This window comes from Pteropus vampyrus, unplaced genomic scaffold, assembly GCF_000151845.1.
Source record: "Pteropus vampyrus isolate Shadow unplaced genomic scaffold, Pvam_2.0 Scaffold8, whole genome shotgun sequence".
NCBI lineage: Eukaryota > Metazoa > Chordata > Mammalia > Chiroptera > Pteropodidae > Pteropus > Pteropus vampyrus.
Genome location: NW_011888789.1, coordinates 10,991,282 through 11,003,762, shown reverse-complemented (window position 1 = coordinate 11,003,762; position 12,481 = coordinate 10,991,282). Strand labels below are relative to the sequence as shown.

Sequence of the window (12,481 nt, the reverse complement as noted above, 5' to 3'; positions counted from 1 at the left end):
AGTCTTCAGCTGAACAAAGCTCTAAGTCCCTGGAGAGTGATCAGATGCATTTCTGGGCCAGTGAGCACCTGACTGGTCCCCTCCCAACCACTCTAATTTACATTACGGTCTTCTAATCAGTGTCCTTAGTGTATATACAACTCAAGGTTAGAAATGATTCAAAAACAGAAAAATAAAAATAAAATATAAATAAAAACTGTAGCCAATAGCTTCAAGATAGTTACAAATAGGCTGGCTGGTACCAGCCTAATGAGAGATCTTCGAAGCTGAAATTGAAGAGCTGGTGCTCTAGGACCCAGAGTGACAAAACTATTTCCTATCTCCTGCACTGTCACTCCCAGATCACGTGGATCACGTGGTGGTATCACCTACTGATTCCTCTCAGTCCCCCTGCTTCATTTCTGGGACTAAGAGGTCTATTCATTTGGTCTGGTATGTCTCACTCAGCTTAGGTACCCTAGGCCATAAAACACCCATTAAGAATGTTGCCATACTATGGAATTCAGTCAAATCGCATGTGTAGGACCAGTTTTACAGATCACCTTTGAGTTGGTCCGATCTGTGTTAAAAGAACCATTTCCCTCTTTGGTATCGTCTCCTTTTCTCACCAATTATTATCAGTGTTAAATCCCAGTGTATCCACTAGTGCTTCACAAAGAGCGCCGCCCCTTGCCACAAAAAAATGTACACAACACCTTCCCTGTCTTCTCTACCCTGCTTTCTGCTCCCAGAGCTTCTCATATCTAGGAATGTTTCATATATGTGCATTTTCCATAAGGTGTCAGTGAGAGATCAGTTTATTCTGATATTTCTGCATCGAGTATTTCCATTTTAGAACTGTGCCACTCAGGGCCAGGATTAAGATGACACAAGAGAGACACCTGGGACACAAAATTGAAGGACCCCCAAGAGTGAGCATCTCCTTAAATTCTGTACCCTGGGTGCCTCACTTGCCTCGCCCCAGTGCTGGTCCTGGTATCGCTACAGGAAAGGAAGGCACCTGACCTAAAGGGCCAGGATGGGCAGATAATTTGGTACAGGGAGATCTTTTCTAGCAGCCTTCAAGTCCACATCCCCTCCCATGGGAGAGTCTCTCTGAATAAGACTGAGCCAGCTGCCGAGTTCCCTGTCCTGGTATCCGGAAGAGTGGAGAAGGCAGATGGTACTCCTGCCCCCTGACACCCAGATATAATAGGCTCTGCTAGATAATGTCACCAATTGAGTAACGTCCAGTCAAGCACTTGGGCTCCATTCTGCTTCCTCAGTCCTTTGATTGGATTTTAAAAAGATCAGTTTTGGATCACACAGGTATCTCCCTTGAATTTTGTCCTTGAAACACAACTTACTCAGTTCAGTGAGGATGGGGATTCTTCGGTGTTTTGAGTGCCCAAAACATCCACTAAAGTAATGTGACATCCCCTCTGTAGACAAAGACAACAACAAAGAAGAGAGTGTTAAATGCAAACAAAGTGGCTTGCAACATGTGACAAGAATGTAGAGGCGCACCATGGAACTTGATGCTTTATCTTAGTAAAGTTACTCTCACGTTCAAATCTCAAATCGTCTTTAATATTTAGAAAAAAAGTATATTCGGGCATCCTCAGCATCTCCTTTTGAAGGTGGTATCTGTGTGTGTTTTCTAAACGGCACTTGCAATGAATTACAAAAAAGATAAAGCTCTCCCAGTACTTGTTTACTGACATCATAAATAAAATATTATTGTTCTCCATGGCATGATAGTGCTGGGTAATGGCTCAGGCAGGCGGTGCCCCTAAACGCATCTATCTGCCTCGTAAAACTTTTAAGAAACTATGAATAAATAGGTGGTGCTGCTCCATGCGTGCATTCGGTAACATTGTAACTGTTTTCTGGCTGCTAGTGCTACCTGTCTCTTCGAGATCTTCTCTGGACTGAGACACTACTCATGTCTTCTTTCTTCTTCAGCAGAACTGGCTGCCTCCTATCTCTAGTTGGACTGTTCCAACCAGAAATGCCTTGGGAGTTCCTTAAAGACCGGGGCGAGATATCACTTGGGGCTTTTGCCCTTTGTGTTCAGTTTACAGATTTCCTTCCTGCATTTAGAGGTGAGACCCTTCATTTACCCCTGTGAGCCTTGACTCTGAAAGAGAGTCGATGCACAGCACTGGCCTGAAACGGCTCTGTCAGGTGGTATACTATGTAGAGTTTCAAAGACAAGCATTATACCAGAGTTTTGGTGTCCAGGTTAAACTAAAAAATGTAAAAAAAAAAAAAATCTAGGCTCCAGTTAAACACACACACACACACACACACACACACACACACACACACACACACCCCGATCTTATCAGAAATTATGCTTTAAAACTGTTGGTTACCATTCTTAACTTTTCTAAGAATGCTATGTAACAGAGAAAAATTCTGTGGAAGCTAAAATTCTGCTTGTAATTTAAATTCCATGCTATGAAGAGAGCAACATATTTGGAGGGTCCTCTGTTTACTGAGCCAGGTAAATGGGAGGGAGGGAGGGCGGGCAAGATGTGAAATGAATGGAGTGAGCAGGTAGGTAAGACAGCTTGAGAGACAGACAAAGGAATGGTGGTGGGACATCTGGCCACTGAGATGGGAACAAGGAAAAAGGGAAACTCCAAAGGGAGATTGTTTTCATAGAGAATATGACGTACTGCAATACTTACCACCTCTTCCATCTCCCCCAAAAATATTTGGTAAAAGAGCCACTTCTTGTTAATGTGGAGTGGAGCTGAATATATTTTTGATAGCCACTCCAAATTCTGAGCCGTGCTTCAAAATAGATTCAGGGTAAAAACTGAAGCTCCCCAGGAAGAGGCCAACTCTCGTGGTTTGGCAGTGACCTTAGGAATTTAGGTGAGGAAACGGAAGCCCCCCACCCCGGGGCTAACTTTGTTCACAGAGCTGTTTAAGAGGAAGGTTGGACCTTGAGGTTATTACGCTGAGCAACATAAGTCAGATGGAAAAGGACAAAAGTCATATGGTTTCATTCGTATGTAGAATATAAAACAAACAAAAATCCCAAACAACCAAAAAAAAAAAATGAACTAACAAAACCAAACTCACAGATACAGATAAGAGATTGGTTGTTACTAGAGGGGAAGGGAAGCGGAGGGAGTGCAAAATGGGTAAAGGAACTCGAATGTGTGGTGAGAAATGAAAACTTGACTTTTGCTGGTAAGCGCACTATAGCGTATACAGATATCGAATTACAATGTTGTACACCTGAAACTTACATACTGTTACAAACCAGTTACCTCAATAAAAGTTTTTCAAAAGGGAAGGTTGACATCAAGGCTAGAGATCAGATATCCTAATTCACCGGTATTCATAATGAGATCTGAATACCTTAAACTGTTTTCCTTAAAAAAAAAAAAAAAAAAAAAAAATTCTGGGATTTCCATACTGCAGGAAGTCTTAGGGAAATGAGATTTTACCTTATTTTCAGAACCGTGTAAGATATTTTATCTGCTTTATGTTCTTTTCCTTTCCTCTTCCCCCCATTCTTTCCTTCCTTCCTTACTACCTTATACAAATATTAAGAGTATCTACTGCATGCTAGGACTGTGAACAGCCCCTCTTCCAGTTACATACGCATGTTGCAAATACAAAATAGTTTCAGAGAGTGATGAGTACTGTGAAAAAAACAACCTTTAACAACCTTTAAGGGCTAGCAATTGAAGTGGGCAGGTGTTTTTAAATAGGATTTGAAGAGAGGTTTCTCTGACTTGGAATGAAGTCTTGAGAGGTGAGAAAAATCCACCTGAGTAGAGGGAATGGGGTAAGGCAGGGGTCCCCAAACCTTGGGCTACAACCAGTAGCAGTCAGTGGCCTATAAGGAACTGAGCTGCACAGCAGGAGGTGAGCAGCAAACCAGCCGGCAGAGCGAAGCTTCATTTGTATTTGCAGCCGCTCCCCAGCGTTAGCATCACCACCTCAGCTCCACCTCTGACCATCAGGCATTAGATTCTCATTGGAGCATGGGTCCCTGCAGCAAAAAAGGTTGGGGACCACTGGGGTAAAGGACCTAAGGCACCAAAGAGCCACTATAAACAGGATGAAGTGGGAGAAAATGCAAACTCCTTACTGGCCTGCAAGACCCTACATTATTTTTCTATAATTGTCATGGATCACCATTATAGGGTTTAAAGTAGAGAACTGACATGATCTGATAAATATTTGTAAAAGATCCCTCTGGCTGCAGTGAGCAGTAGAAAACATAAGGAAATAAAAATTATACTATTATCACAACAAATCCGTGAATCAAGTATAGTTAGATCACCTTTGAAGATGAAACCGATTGAGGGTTTACACACTTTGCCCAAGATTAAATGGCTTGTAAATAGTAGATGGGTTTTGATGCCCCAATCAGCATTAATTTCAAAGCCAATGCATGCCCTTTTCAGGACTACTTTGTAGCCCTATTAAAATATACAAGGTTTGGCTGACATTTTCAGTAAAATATTGAGATCGGTTTCCCTCAAACAGGAAATCTTCCTTTGAACCCCATTTCCTGATTCCTGTTCTCTCTTAAAGAGGGCTTGGAGTAGCCAGACTTAGAGTTAAATGTTCTTATTGGATACAGACACATCTACATCAACTGAAGTGACTGCTTAAATATCTGCTTCTGACACAGGCAGAAGGACAGCAACTGAATTTCTGCCTTAATTCCATCTTTTCTTATAGAGCAATGGTTAATTTGAATATGTCAGATCATAGCCTGGGTACATTTTACTAATGTCAATATTTTGTTACCTAATAGTACATAGCATTATACCTGAAATCTTCCAGGCTGGCAGGATGCTATTACAAAAGATTGCTTAATTGTAGATTACTACTGTACATTTAAATTTCAGTAGCATATTAAGTTGTCAGACTTAATTACTGTTATATGTTTAGATTATTCCGCAGATTATTTAGTTCGGTACCTAGGTTTGCCAACCTGTTCTTGTGACGTGACAGGGCAATAATTAGAGCATCACTGGAAAACCTAAAGTTTTCCACGGAGATGTCCAGGGAGCCCAGTGTTCTTGCTGATCCTTCAGACAACCCTCCCTCTACTTCCTCCCACCCCCAACATCCACTGGAAATCACTGTATGGAGTCGCCATGGTGGTCCTACCTGAGCTTCATATGTAATTTTATGACTGCGAAGATGTGGAAAAGCCCATTAATCCCACAAAAGCCTCATCAGATATGCTAAGGCAAGATTTCCGAAATCAGTACTATTGACATTTTGGGCCAAAAGTTTTTTTTTTTATTTTTATTTTTTATTTTTGTTTTTGTTTTTTAAATCATGTAGTGCTGTCCCATGCATTGTAGGATGTTTAGCAGCAACTCTGACCTCTACCCACTAGATGCCAATAGCATCTGCCCAAATAGTGGCAACTGAAATGGTCTCTAGACATTGTCAGGTTTCCTCTTGAGGCAAAACCGTCCCCAGGTTGAGAACCACTGTCCTAGAAGAAGTAGAGCTGAGGCGGTGATGCTAGCGCTGGGGAGCGGCTGCAAATGCAGATGAAGCTTCACTTGTGCCTGCTGTGCAGCCAGGTTCCTAACAGGCTGTGGACCAGTACCAGTACTGGCCCATAGCCCCAAAATTGAGGATCTCTATTATATTGGTCTCTGCATGGACGACATTTTCTACCTCCTGGTAGAATTTCACAGTCCTTTACACTGTCAACTCTTGGAGATGGGTATCCCCATTTCCACCTCTTATGTAGGGTACGAGAGGAGTATTACTACTATAAAATGAGAAAAATAGTTAAGAGAATCAAATAGTCTTCTTTGAGGATTGGGGATTTATATATATAAACTCCAGGCAGATTGCTATGATGCCAGAGTAATTGGTGAGGCTTCTGAGTAACAGTCCTTTGCTATTCACACGAGCTCAGAATGTGACTTTACTGATTCTATGGCATCAGATAAGCAGACTGGGTGACTTGTTAGGTAGCTCAGTAGAGCCTGTCTGGACCTATATTTCTCTGCCACACCAATGGGTATGACAGTCATAAAAGGAATAGTGCAAGGCCTATAAAATGTATTTTTCTCTAAATTTTCCCTTTTATCTTGAGTAAAAGAACCTACTTATGCTTCACGACAATTCAAATACTTTGACATTCTTTCATTTTCTCTTTTTCCTTTCCAGTCCTTTTTCCCTCTCTCCTCTATCGTCTTCTATCAACCCTTTAAGGTAAACTCTCTGGCCTGTAACAGAGTACATGACACATCATATAGAATCAATATATTTTTGTTGAATGAATAAATGAATAAATGAAGGATGAAAATCACTAGAACTAAAGGAAACTAGGACTAAAATCATAGGTTTATATCTTCCTAGCTTATAGAGAATGTAAGATCAAAATACTACAAATAATACAAATTCTAATACTAATACTACTAATAATAAAATAATAGAAAGGACAAGTTACCTAGATGATTAACTGGGTGGCTCATGATGTTGTCAGTTTATTCCAGGCTTTTCCTTGTGAGCATTTTCATTCATATACTGATGATACTGCCTTTAAAGTGAATACTTCTCTGACCAATTATAGAAAGTTCCAAGCATGATGCACACAGACACTCCCATACGCCTACACTCACACATACCATACGCTCACTCCCTATACTTCTCTCCACTCTACACTCACGAACACACCATACACAAATCTTGTGTGAATCTGAATGACCCCAATTGCTAACCTAAAGATTTAAGTGCAGAACACCACAGCATTTTTATGGATCTTCACATTTGCTCAATAGAGGCATGGATCACATTTCCTTAGTCTGGATTTCAATGCACTTTGACATTCATGAAGTGCTTTGCTATTAGTTCTGCTTTGCAAAAGAATCTGAAACCCTGGATTCTGAGTGGAGTTTGATTGCTTAGTGAGGGTGTGTCACATAGCTAGCTCAGTTCACCTACCACAGATTAGACTAGATTATCGTTTACTCCTTTGTCCCAAGAACTTTATGTTTTCCCACCTAGCAACAGTGCTTAGGAGTCAGAATTCTTTTAGTTTCCCAACTTAACCCATGAATATTTTTATCCATATCCATAATCATGAAAGCCTTGCAATGCCTATGACATCTGACCTCTCCAAGCTCTGTGCAAAGTGGATGGCTGAGCACCTGATCTTGGCGAAGAGGATCAACATTCCCCAGGGGACTCCAGCCATGGTTTACTTTGATTTCTTGAATTGAAAGTTTGCTTTAGATACAGAAAATTCTTCAGTAGTAGTGCTTTCATATTAGGCTGAGTGGCTAGTTGTCAAGTTTTAGAAACAGACTAACATGTAAGCCTTTTCCCATGTGGGGGTAGAATGAACACGCAATTTTATGGTGGGAATTCATGTCAAGCATGTTTGAATACAGGAGGTGTGTGACGCTACTCGAGTCCAGATCACTGGTTCATTTGTTTCAATTCAATAAATATGTGTTAAGCACCTACTAAGTGACTGTTAACTGTGCTAGGCACTGAAAGGAATATGGAGGAGGAAACAATACAATCTCCATTATAAGGAGAGCCATGCTTCTCTCTCTTTCCAATCTGAAGCTGAAATGTGACATTTTTAGTGTATAGAAGTTGAAAAGAACTTTAGAGATCATCTCCTAAAATTCACATATTGAAAGCATCTTGATGAGTAAAAGAGAATTATACTTTATTCTCTCAACCATGAAGCTAAAACTAATAACTTGAACTTATATAAGATCCAAAGAGAATTTGCTTGATAATACCCGTTACCAATTGTAGTAATATACCAAAGGATATGTTCACTAATATTTGATTAGTAACAACATTATCACTTATAATTCTGTGATTTTACTTAAAATGGAAAAAGTGTTTCATGCATTCCATTTAGAAGATGGACATCATTTTTCAGTAGACTTAAGATTCTCAAGGACTAAACTGTCCACTACTTCTATTATAGAATTCTCAGAGTTGAAGGGGATCTTAGAGGACGTCTAGCTCAAGCTCTCCTCCTCCCCATGAGTAAAATACGTCAGAGAAGAATTAATTCTCTTTCCTTATTCCATTCTCCCTAGGCTTTTCCTGGCAGAGTGTTATTCTTACCTGACTCTGAGGGTGTCCGGGCAGTGCAGCTTATCCTCAGTGATCCTAGGTTGAGGGTGGTCATGATGGTCTCTGTGTCTACCAGTGTCTGGCTGCTTGATGTCTTGGATGGGGGGGATAATACAGCGCACATGGAACATTCCTCTATGTTGACTGCACGGAGGTCTCCAGAATAGAGTGCAGATCCCTAATGAGAGGAAACCGGGTAGAGGAGGGACTTCTCAAATGGAAGGATTTTATATCACGACTCATGGTGGTGACTCTTTGCTGGAGATGCGATTTTTGAGCCAAAGCCTCTCCAGCATCCACTGACTTGGTTTTAAGACTTAGTTACCTGATTTCTGACATATTTCGCCTCATCAATCACTAATATACTTGGTGTGAATATGTTTCACAAACTCTGTCCTGAGAGCAAGTCTGGATGAGACAAAGGAAAGTGGAGAGGGGGAGCCTAAATCCATTTAGATTACTCAACTTAGAGTAGAGAAGCAGAGGAAGGGAAACAATGGGCAGGGGGCAGGGGTGGGGGGAATCAGACAAAGGGGAAGTTATGGATCCAAGGGCAAATTTTGTATCCTCGCAATCTCACTTGTAGCGGGCCCCACTTGCACTCTCTAGATTAACTAGCAAAATGGTGGTTGCTTCTTTCCTTTGATGGAAAAAAAGGGAAAGATCTGGCCCTGCATTCAGGTAGCTTAGACTCAAATAATGTTGGTAATGCCCAACATTAGCTGGATCTAGAGACGTCTGGTAATTTTCTTTCTTTCTTTCAACTAAAATAAGGGAATCATGAGGGGAACACTAAGGTGACTTTTTAAGAAAGCAAATGAAATTTGCTTCTTGAGAGGACCATTTCTGAAGTTTGAAAGTATTCTACACATAATTCCAGCATTCTTTCAAGAAAACTCAAATGCTTTAGTGCATTTCCTACTGCACATAATAGTTTTTTTTTTTAATCCAGAGAAATGGTAACATATGATGGGATACAGACCTATGAAGATTTAGAGCAAATACAATTGCAACTACAATGCCACATATGCATAATGGATCCATTTCTCAGAAACATAAACCTAATTCCTCTTTCTCATACATCTATCAAGGATGTGTGGCATTATGTGTTCCACAAAAGATGTGTCTTCAGAAAAGATGAGAAAGTTAGAGTACAGAAGCTGTCTAGTATCAGCTTAGGTTTACCATTAAGTCAGAATCAGGTTCAGAAATGCAGAGAAATTCTTATTTATGTAAGACCATAAAACATCATTATAAACATAAAACATAAAACATGGTGGCTCTTGAGCATAATGTCTGGATTTAAATCCTAGTCTTGTTACTTACTTGCTGTGTAAACTTGGACAGATTAGTTATTCCATGCCCAAATTTCAAGATCTTTAAAATCTACCCCATCGGAGTATTTTGAAGAGTAAATGAGTTTCTATATGTAAAATGCAAAGAACAGTTTCTGGTACCAGGAAACACTATATAACTGCAAGCTATTATTTATTACTATTACTAGTGCTAGTATTATTTGTGTTATTATTGTTATAGATATTCACTACCCCATATGTGATACTTACAGGCAGAATGTATATCTGGGGAAAATTTCGGAGAAATCGCCATTCTCTCCGCAGGTAATCCAGAGACCCAATGAACACAATGTCCTTCAGCTCCTGCCGGGTATAGTTGCTAGCTCTCAAGGGCATTACGAAATTCCGAAGCCCCATCAGTGTTGACTGGGCATCTCCGAAGATACATGCTACAACATGGTTCCGAAACTCATGTTTTGACTTGTCAGATCGTTTCTAAGCATAAGCAGGCCAGAATTTGGTCATTTTTAGAAATGAGATGAGAGTTCTTCAAAAAAGGTTCCTTCCCCTCAATCCAACCCTTCTAGGTACATCCACAGGAGTACTTTTATAAGGATAACAGAATTTTGCAAACTTTTCATAAAAAACGGAACTTATAAATAGTAGGGCAATTATACTTTTGATCTTTTTGTGGAGTTCCTTATTTCATTATTAGCCCGGAGTGTATCGATTAAAACTCAAATCATTATCATTCCTCAAGGTGTGAAATCACTGACCCAAATGGAGATAATCTCTTATTTTCATTATGTTTGTAGCCTCGTAAGTACTTACAGTAAGAGTCAGTGACAAACTAAAACATTCTAAACTCTATTGCTAAACTTGTCTCCTAGTGAGCCCTGAAAATTACGAACATGTTGCAAAACATGTTGCAGTTTTCAGCAGATTTTCACACATACAAAAATACATGTTAGTTTGAACCATATGAAACTACCTTTTGATGGGTCACAAATGGTTGAATATTGGCAATTTCACATGGTTCAACCTAATATTTATATTTAATAACTATTTTGCTTAGTTTAGAGTAAGACATAACTGCTAATATGGTAAGTTTCAGCAACTGTAACAGTCTTCTAGTTGATATGACAGCTCTGACAATTTTGTGCTTCTGATCAAATGATTGATCATGTTTTTACAAAAATTAAACTGGTTCATTAGACTCTTTCCAGACTTGAGGAAATTCATTATCTAAAGTGCACAAAAGAAATGAGATTATAATAATTCCATTTGATCCTAAACATTCAAATATTTCTCATACTGTTATCAGTGTTGCCAATTGTTAACATCGCCTGTGTATCTCTAAGTTGAAAACAAAATAATATATATGATGAATATTTAGATTAGGTTTCTTTCATGTTTATAGAGACATTTAAAAACAATAAATGTAACTTTTTAAAAAGAAATATTTCTAAAGAAAATTTATTTTAAGCCTTTGTCAGATTTCATTCAATGACTGAGTCACTGCCTCCTTGCACAAAGCTGGGATGGAGTAGAGAGAGCACTGGACTTGGAGTCAGAAGACCTGGTTTTGTATTCTGGTTTTGCCATATGCTGTATGACTATGACAAAGTAGTTGATTTCTCTGACTCTCAACTTCTTTAAGTTTAAATTGTTTAAAATAAATAGACGTTAATTCTGTTCTAGAAACTAAATAATATATTGAAAGTACAGTATTCAACTCATTAACTATTGTTCGATAACTATTAATCAAATCTGAATCTTACTGAATTTCTAGATTTTCAGAGGAGGACTCTTGGAAGCTGGTAGGGAACAAGTTACATGTATTTAAAAGCACATGTATGAGTGCGTTTATTCTTAATTAGTGAGCACACGAAGACTCAGAGTATTTCAAATGGATGTATCATTCTCCCTTATGTCAGTCCTTAGCTGGGCTAAATGACAAGCTTCTGTGAAACAAGGCCTGATGAAATCTAACAGGATAAATAAGTAACATCTGACATCTCAACAATTAGAGTTTGTCAAATTAGCATATACTGAGAAATACTCTCTTTCCGAAGGGAATCGCCCTGTGAGGGGAAATAAAGCTACTTGTCTGGAGAGCCTTCCTAGAGAGTGATATGAATCTTAACCAAATCTATTTAGTAATCGTCTCTAGCTAATCCGATTAGTTTTAACTTGAATAATGAAGCCTCTAACGGTATTTAATGCAACATGCCCGAAGTCCAACAATTACTCTTCTGAGTAAAACTAAACAATTAAAAACAAGATACATAGCAGAGTACATTAATGGGTACAGCTAGAGAGGCAATTTGTCCAAGAAACTGGCACAGAACTGTCTTCCAAGTGGGGAAGAGGAGGATGGATTATTTGTTCAAAGTAAATGAAATCAGCCACTTCCACTTGACCCTTCTGCAAACTAAACTAAGTTTGAAGCCTCCCTGAATTTTGCAATCTGGACAATAATCCTCTAGGGTCACAAGTTTCAAAACCCTTAGTATTTCGTAAACTAGAAGTCTTACACTTATCAAAATTCTCAGTTGGTGTTCTGAACTATATCCACATCGGGTGTTATAGAGGAGATATTTATCATAGACACCTGTCTGCATGCGTAGCAAATATGGTATAATAAAACATCTGCTATTTCCATTTCTTGGTCCCTTGGATGCCTCTATCTGCAACCAACTTCCCAACCTTTCTAAAGATTTCCCTCCCACTGAAAACATGTGTGGCTGCCTGCTCAACGGATGTTTTATTTTGCTTAGTTTAGAATAAGCCATAATTGTTAACATGATGAGTTTCAGAAACCCTAATAGTCTTCTAGTTGATATGACAGCTCTGACAATTTTGTGCTTCTGATCAAATGATTGATCATGCTTTTACAAAAATTGAAACATATTCTGTCAGGACATTGGTACTGACTGAGTAAGGCACAAGGATTTGGGGCATGTGTGTGTGTGTATAACAGAAAAAGGTGAACTGAACAACTTTGGGAAAGCAAGAAAAAATCCATAATTGTCAATTAGTCATAGTTAAAAAACTATATTGTGTTCATGCAACATGCAAGCAATCACTTTTAT

The 12,481-nt window shown here is 39.1% G+C and overlaps 1 protein-coding gene across 1 annotated transcript in view; it reads right to left on the bottom strand.

Annotated features, from left to right (window-relative positions):
• KCNU1 (potassium calcium-activated channel subfamily U member 1) overlaps nt 1-12,481 on the bottom strand; it is a 124,194-nt gene that overhangs the window by 14,401 nt on the left and 97,312 nt on the right. Inside the window, exons 24-26 of the mRNA XM_011373317.1 lie at nt 9,657-9,881; nt 8,083-8,269; nt 1,347-1,421 (exon numbers count right to left, since the gene is read on the bottom strand). Coding sequence (XP_011371619.1) covers nt 1,347-1,421; nt 8,083-8,269; nt 9,657-9,881 — 487 coding nt within the window. The remainder of the gene's footprint in view (nt 1-1,346; nt 1,422-8,082; nt 8,270-9,656; nt 9,882-12,481) is intronic.